We start from the raw sequence: 7,939 nt of genomic DNA, 5'->3' as shown, positions 1-7,939 counted from the left end.
GTATTGCATTACGCGACTATACCGGGAAGTCGGCATCGATGTAAAGCTGGATGTCAAACGAGAGTTTACGATTCGAAAATAAATTGCATACATCTCGGCGTTTGATCTGTTCGCGGTGATAAACTCTTATACCCAGCGCGGAAAGAAGAAAATTGAGTTATTTGAACTTATAAATTACGAACTTATCACGAGTTATGCAACGCAAATAACTTGAATATTCTTGATAATCAACCACTTTTATCTACTTCCTCTAACTACTGCATGACAATTACCACTGGAGTGTAATAATTTAAAAAATTTTGGAAAAAAGGTCAAGTTTCATTTTCTATAAACATCTCGACACATTACACACATCATATCATGGTTATAATTATGAATAAACACCACCATCGTCTATGTGCACCGTTTCGCAACCATTCTTCAGCTACAAAAACCACCCAAAGAAACTCCTCCGCGCGGCTCATCAAACCGACCGCAGCCAAACGAATTATGGGCTCAAAAGTTCCACCCCAAGTCTCAGAATGTGCAGCTGACAGGCGACATGATTTTACAGCATCGGTCTTAACATTCACGGACACCCGGGAAACCCGGGGCCCGGGGACCCTGCTGACGGTTCCGGGAAGGTGTGTGCAATCAAAGTTTTGCCCTGCTCGCAGTCAACCGCGAGAAGTGTCCAAACTTTGGAACCCAATTCATCCGCCATTCCTTATCCCAAACACAAAACCGCACCCGTACACCCGCACACACCAACAAGCTCGAGCTGGGATGGCGGTTTGGGACGTTAAGTTTTGTGGCAAACCAATTATCAGAGTATTTACCACTATTTCAAACGGAAAAGTGGTACTACGGACGATGAGGGATGCAGACGTGCAGATCTGTGCTGAACCTGCCAACCAGCCAGCCAGCCAGCCAGCCAGCTAGCGGAGGATAATTGCAAAAGTTTGGTTGCTTCAAACGCGGCCCGGCGCTCTTTCGCTCGGTGCCCAGTGCTTAGTGGTCGCTGGTTCTAATCTTATTTCTGAGGCTGTTATCTGGTGGTTTGTGGCGAGCGAACAAGCGCACCCGCGTTCCTAACCTTGAGTTAGGACGTTCGTTCAGTTCTTTTCTCGTTTTGCATTCGTTAACCGAGCGGTTTATCTGGTGATGGAAATTTGTACGCTTCAAAAAATCCTACCTATTTATCATGCTAACTGGCATGAGATTGTGATGGTTTAAGCTAGCTATATATCTGGGTGGCCGATTCGTATCTTTGTGTTTAGTTTAAAAAAATCTTGTCTAATTATCTTTGGCCATTAACTTTGGAATTTGCCGGTGACTTAGCCATCCAGATATTAATCATGTTTATAAAGATTAAATTTTGTTTGCAACACATACAAAATATTTAATATTAAACGGATTTTTTTTCTTCCATCTTTCTTTTCTTACAGTGTTAGACGTCTAGCGCGATCGTGCTAAGGAAATAATATCAAACTTCAGCAACATCAACAAACCAACACCATGTCATCCTCCGAGCGCACTTCTGTCGGACACTAAGATCAGTGGCACGAAAATCTGGCACCCAGCACCCCAAAAGACAACAAAATTCGCATCGCATCCGTCCCATCTAACCCAACACAAACAAGAACCGGAAGCACACTGCAACTCCCATAATACAACCCATCCAGCGACACAGGGAGCGGGTAGCCCTCGGCGACGGAAGCTACAAGCGGCTGGTCAGCGTGGCGGACTACGACGAACTTAGCTCGTTTCCACCAGAACTATTCGGTGCATTCGAGAACAGCACCGAGCTCGAATGTCTGCTCCGAGCGCACCAGGATGCACAGTCCGAGGTAACCGGTCCGGTCCAATTTTGCCCATGTGGCGCTATCGTAAGGGATGCCATATCATATTGTTTTCACTGAGCTAACAATGTTATTGCATCTCTTGCATCCGAACACAAACAAAAAAGTACAACAATAAAAAAGGCATGTATCAACAGAACGACATCTCACTCAGAACCCGTCTGTGTTCCGAATCTTTTGCCCAGACGCTGTTCGATGGATGTCCGGTGGACTTTGACCGGGTCCTGTGCTGGCCGAAAACGGACCCCGGTACCTGGGCAGTGCTTCCATGCTTCGAGGAGTTCAAAGGCGTCCATTACGATGTGACAAGTAAGTAAACGTAACCCTCTCACCGATTCGTTCACAGGCCCCCGTCTCGAGCTCTGCTGGCTGACGGTTCGGACGAAATATGATCGACGACAAGTAACGCAACGTAACAGGCAGCGTAAACAAGACTCAACTCATTTCTGTGAGTGCGTGTGTACCTTTCCCGTCAGGAAGGCCAGAAGAAGTAACAAGCACACCCTGAATATGTGCACCTCTTCGATAGAGCTTACGCAACGCCCTGAAAAGGGTTGCTTTAGTTGAATTTCATGGGACAGCAATTCAATAATGCCGTACGTGGGCTCTGTCTCTCCGGGCCGGACATACACACTTTCCGTATAGCCAGTGGAAGTTTTCCCATCTTATCATCAAAGATCATTGGGTTTGTTCGTCTTTTTCGTTTCGGCACGATAAAGGCTGACGCACCTAATAGTTCCTAAATAGGGGCACATTGTGTACAGTATAATCTAATTGCCCAAAAGTTCAACGCAGGTTGATAGTGATACTGGCTTGCACGATGGCAAGCAGTACAGCACAGTGCACTGTGCTGTACTCTGCTGTGTGAAATTGATGTTTGTTGTATGCATGCAATCAGTATTCAGTCAATAAGAATGACCTTAAATGCAGAGGCCTAACAGCAATTAGGAGTAATTATAGGTAAGCCGTTCTGTCTTTTTTTGGATGTAATAAAAGCATGCTAATTGGTTATTGTTGTGCATGGGAGATCAACTTGAGATCTTGTGGTGTTTCGTTACATTCTGGAACCGCAATACGGATGGACGAGGTCCAATTCCGAACACCTGAACCCAAGAACCAGTCATCACGTCAATAGACACTCTCTTATAAGCTCTTCACCAGATTTTTTAATTGGGTATTTCAAGGTCCAAATCAATACTAGGAGAAAAAATCATCCAGCTTTTCCTATCTCAACGTATTTTTTTGATAATCTTATATTATATAAATTGCAAACTTTCTTTGGTGAGTTGCTTTAAAAGTAGCCCGTAGTGTACAATAGCTTAGCTCGTTGAGTTCATGATAATTACCCATTTCTCACCAAACAACGTCCATTTAGAGCAACTTGTTTATTTCACTTTTATTTTTAAGCACACACAGAAGTTAGAATTCTTCACTTGCTCATTGAAAGCAACTCTACCACGGTACTCCATTTCTAACCCACGCGTATTCAAACCCATCGGGTAAAAATATATTTACCCCTATCCGTCCTAGCTTCGACAACTTCGACACGTTCACGCGTTCCACAAAACTTTAAATAACATTCGTTTATGAACCATACGGTAGGGCAAAAGTTTTTGCTCCAACTACATGACTACAGACAGAAATATCAAACCTTGCATCCGCTCATCCGGTTGTTTTACGCCGGCAACTCTGCTCCTTCTTCGCCCAAAACCACACGTTCACCGCCGGCATGACATTCAATTAAAGTTTTCCCAGCGGCGTTATTGAAACTTGGTGCACTTGCACTTTCAACCCCATGAAATGCAAACCGGCAGATACCCTTAACACACGACCAACCGGTACTCTTTCCCGCAAATCATTGAACCACAATGCAGCCCATCCCAACACTGCTCTCCGCGGGTAGAACGACAAACTTACTCTACGGTGACAAACTTGAACTTGAAGTGGCATACCGCACCGACGGGAATGTGCTGTGTTCCACGTGCCATAGCTGCATTGTGCCGCCGTTCACGAATGCTCTGCTTTACTTGCTTTTTGTGCTCCGGCATCGTCTGACCGATCGACACACACACACTCGGTGGTAAAATCACCGAGGTTCTGAAATTTAATGAGCAATTAAATAATCTCTTACAACCATCGCCGTTGAGCCATCGGGATGTTCATCAGTAGCAAACACATCGTTCGATCGATCGATCGTATGATGGCCGGTCTGTTCGTGACACGGATAATTATTTCTCATTTGTGGCCCTCTGCTTGCTTTACGTACCGTTTCCTCACCAGAGAATGCCACCCGCTACTGTCATCCGAATGGTAGGTGGGACAACTACAGCCACTATGCCGCCTGCCACCATGTGAACGAACCACCGCCGGACATTGTGGAAATTTCGTCCATCATCTACTACACCGGCTACATCATCAGCCTGGTAGCGCTAAGTCTCGCTGTGATAGTTTTCGTTTACTTCAAGTAAGTGTGTGGCAAGTGGGCCAACGGTAGGCCAAACATTTACATGCGAATGCTTGTGTGCGCACGTACTCTCTTTTGCTTCGTTTATATCAATAGAGATCTGCGCTGCCTGCGGAACACGATTCACGCGAATCTTTTCATCACCTACATACTGTCGGCCTTGCTGTGGATTATTATCCTAACGCTGCAGGTAAGTGTGATTGGGAGGTGGATGGTGGGCATTCACAGCACTCTACCAATGTGCTGCAAACGCTTTCAGCGCTTTGAAATTATAAGAAGACCAATTCAGATGATGATTTGTTTGGCTTAAGTGTGAACATTTCAGTTTTTATTTGGTTTGGAAACTTTTTAAATTTAGCTCTGAAAAAAAGTGTAACCCTAACTAATTTTCATGTCTCATCCCATTCAGCTTTCCACGGGCAACAGTACCGGCATGACGAGTTGTGTTATATTCGTCACACTTCTACATTACTTTACGTTAACGAATTTCTTCTGGATGCTTGTTGAGGGTAAGTGAGGAAACTTTCCTCTAATATGATATTTCATTTAAACGATCGTTTACGAAATGTTTATGTCTGTTACTCCGTTCATGATAAATTTCCCAGTTACAAGAAAGCAAAACTACAGCGATGCTTTTCTTACTTTTGAAACGGTTCCTGTGAATCGTTGAGCTCCACTCACAAAAAAAAAAAACAAGTATCTAATCACACGTTGCCATGCCATTTTAAATGATTCTCGTAAATTATTTGTACAAAACCCATCCTTACTCCAAATCGAATGCGTTTCCTCCCAAACAAAACAAAAAAAATGCTTCTCCCTACTAACGGTGGCCACACATTTTCGCCTATTTAAATAAACACCGCCACCGGTACGTACGATCTTTATTTACTCGGGAAACGTGAGCCGCGGCACTCACTCTCTCGAGTGGTGTTTCGTCGCGTGTTGATATCATTAAATTTCATTCTGTTAAAAACGAGCCGAGCGCCTTCGCCTGTGGCTTCCGAAAATTTCCACTTCAGCATCGAAAAAGGAAACCATCGTCTGCTGCTGGTGCTCGTGCACAACCGTTTTGCTAATAAAATGCCATCATCCGTGGTTGGTAGCTAGCATATTCTCGTAAAACGGGAGTTTGCTTGCTGCCAACGAAGGTTTAACAAACGGTGCTTCCCACTCGTGAAAACCGAAATCCTTCCAAAAATGAGCCCACACACCACACCAAGCTAAAGAAGAAGACGTTGCACACACACGCACACTTCTTTTCCGGGCTACAGGAAACCCAACACAACAGCCAAGTAATAGTTAGTATTACTGCTGGTTAAAAGCAGGGGGAGAAAAAAAAGGAACACGACCCGGTACCTTGAAGAAAACGATCGTTCTGTTTTTCTAACTCTACATCCTTCCGGCGCGTAACGAAAACGGAAACATCCGCCTGTTTACTGTGAGGCAATGCGCTATTGCCGTCGTCGTATGTGTCGCCGAGCGCTTTGGAGGTAGCTTTTTTTCCCCCCTGCAAGAACCTCCTCACCATCCGCAAGGACACTCACAACAAAGAACCAAACGGGCACATCAACGTTTTTCCTCGCTATTTGTGCCGGAAGAACAAAACAAACATGCTCGGTCGCGGACGCAGAACCCGACGGAACGGCTTAGGATGTGGCGCATGGCGAGAAAGCTAATGCAAACATTCAACCGGCCATGTTTAACATTTATCCACATTTGCTAAAGTTTCCTGCTGCATTAACCGTGGGAAGCAGCGAAGCCAGTCAGATGGGGGGGAATGGCTCTTCTATTTATTTTTTTTGCTTGGCATAGTAGCAAACATACGCGTAATTGAAGTTTGGCGTTGACAATTCATTTAAAAGAACAACATCATTAGTTATCTGCGTTACACAATAATTATGTTATACTTTCGAAGGACACTTAACCTACATACGAACCTCGTGAACATTGGTGAAGGACAATTAGTGGCATAGCTGAGATCGTTATCGTAGCGAAATGGTTTGGTTAAGTTGGTGAGATTTAGCTAAGATTTTTTTTTTTTTTTTTGGGGAAATCTGTCCTGTTGTTAGATCAACAAATAAATTAAATTCAAGTAGAATCTGATGAAAAATTGACCATCTGCTCTGTTTGCGCCTAACTGTAGGCAACCAGCGGAACACGATTTAGGATTAGGAAAAAAATTAAATACTGCACTAGACTTAGGTTGAATAAACGGTCTGAACTATGTAACAGAACAATTGAAATAAAGATAGCAGTGCAATAGTTACAAGAAAATAATAGATCAAACCATCCAACAAAAAAGAGAGAAACAATCCAAAAAGCCCAGTTTTTTGTCCGTTACAAATAAATCTAAAACTAAAAATACTAACGGTAAACCCTCTAAGCCACAACCCCGACACTGCTCTGAACTATTTACATTACTCCGTTTCAAAAATTCCACTCCACACTCGCACGGTTAAATCAGCCACGTAAAAATCAGCATTAAAACACGTTCGTCCAGTTTATTCTGCTTCGTCCATCGCAGCTTCCGCTCATCGTCCATTTACCGGCATCGGCTAATGCGAGTTGATCGTTTGGGAACACGCTGTCACAAAACCCGTCGTCATGTTTTAGCGATAGCAGCAAAAGAAATGGAATCAAAAGGAACCGCATGCACCGGACGGTTACAACAAAGTTGCCACAATCTGCTTTCAGCTTTCCCATCCCATGTCTTTCCATCGAATTTAAGACACAGAACATGGGGAACGTGAGTAAAATCATAATCAGTGCACCGTGGATTTGACTGTTACGTTGTCGGTTTCGCTTCGTCAGCTTTGTTCGAGAGGGAGTGAGAAATGAAAACTTTTACCCAGAAAAAAGGGACAAAAAAAAGGTGATGGCAAGGGTGGTACAAATGCATTTTGCACGATAGTGGATGGTTTCTTTATGGCTGGTAGAGATTGAGAATTTTCTCTTTTCTTTCCCCGCTAAAGATGAGAAGCAACAGTGTTCGTGATGCAGTAATGATGTTCGGCGAAATATGATCATTTTTCTGGTCAACATAATGATCGGACAGTAACGGATGGATAATTGATGCAACGCAATCAGGTTTTATTCTTTATTATTACTTCGAACGAAATTTTATGTCATTTAGCATAATATCACGTATTGAATTTGGTTTGGAAAGGAACAACTAGTCCTGCAATATGTTGTTATGTAGATTGCATACTTTAAGGTGCAAAGATTCAATAGCTTGATGTTATGTTGGTTGCAAACATTTAGGGGTACATTTACAATTTTGAATTCAAGTACATGAATGCCACTGTTTGATAAAGTATAATGCAAAAGAGTTTAGAAAATCCAATACCTTTCTGAACTTGCAGTTCAAAGTTAAATTCAGTCTTAAAAAATCTAAACTTACATGCTTCATAAAGGATGAAGAATTATACCTCAAAACCTCTTACAAAATTTCAATTCACTTTAGTACATGTCTTACATTATAAAATTTCTTACATTTTTTAATTTCTGCTTGACAGTTAACCGAGAAATTATTTGCTTGCGTCAAGCATGGAAAACAACACAGCAAAACAAACGAAGTGACAAAAACTAAAAAAAATCGTTTTATTTCATTCCTAATTTCATTCCCAATCCAATC

At 42.8% G+C, this 7,939-nt stretch overlaps 1 protein-coding gene across 1 annotated transcript in view; it reads left to right on the top strand.

Moving 5' to 3' along the window:
- Nucleotides 1-1,607: 1,607 nt before the first annotated feature.
- LOC118508836 (diuretic hormone receptor-like) overlaps nucleotides 1,608-7,939 on the top strand; it is a gene marked incomplete at its 5' end in the record, with an annotated part of 31,786 nt that continues 25,454 nt past the window's right edge. The window contains 5 exons of the mRNA XM_036048583.1: nucleotides 1,608-1,829; nucleotides 2,027-2,150; nucleotides 4,122-4,305; nucleotides 4,402-4,495; nucleotides 4,715-4,814. Of these exons, the coding sequence (XP_035904476.1) occupies nucleotides 1,608-1,829; nucleotides 2,027-2,150; nucleotides 4,122-4,305; nucleotides 4,402-4,495; nucleotides 4,715-4,814 (724 nt within the window). The remainder of the gene's footprint in view (nucleotides 1,830-2,026; nucleotides 2,151-4,121; nucleotides 4,306-4,401; nucleotides 4,496-4,714; nucleotides 4,815-7,939) is intronic.

Source organism: Anopheles stephensi, chromosome 3 (assembly GCF_013141755.1).
Source record: "Anopheles stephensi strain Indian chromosome 3, UCI_ANSTEP_V1.0, whole genome shotgun sequence".
Classification (NCBI taxonomy): domain Eukaryota; kingdom Metazoa; phylum Arthropoda; class Insecta; order Diptera; family Culicidae; genus Anopheles; species Anopheles stephensi.
The sequence above is the reverse complement of the archived record's forward strand: the minus strand, read 5'-3'. Positions and strand labels throughout refer to the sequence as shown.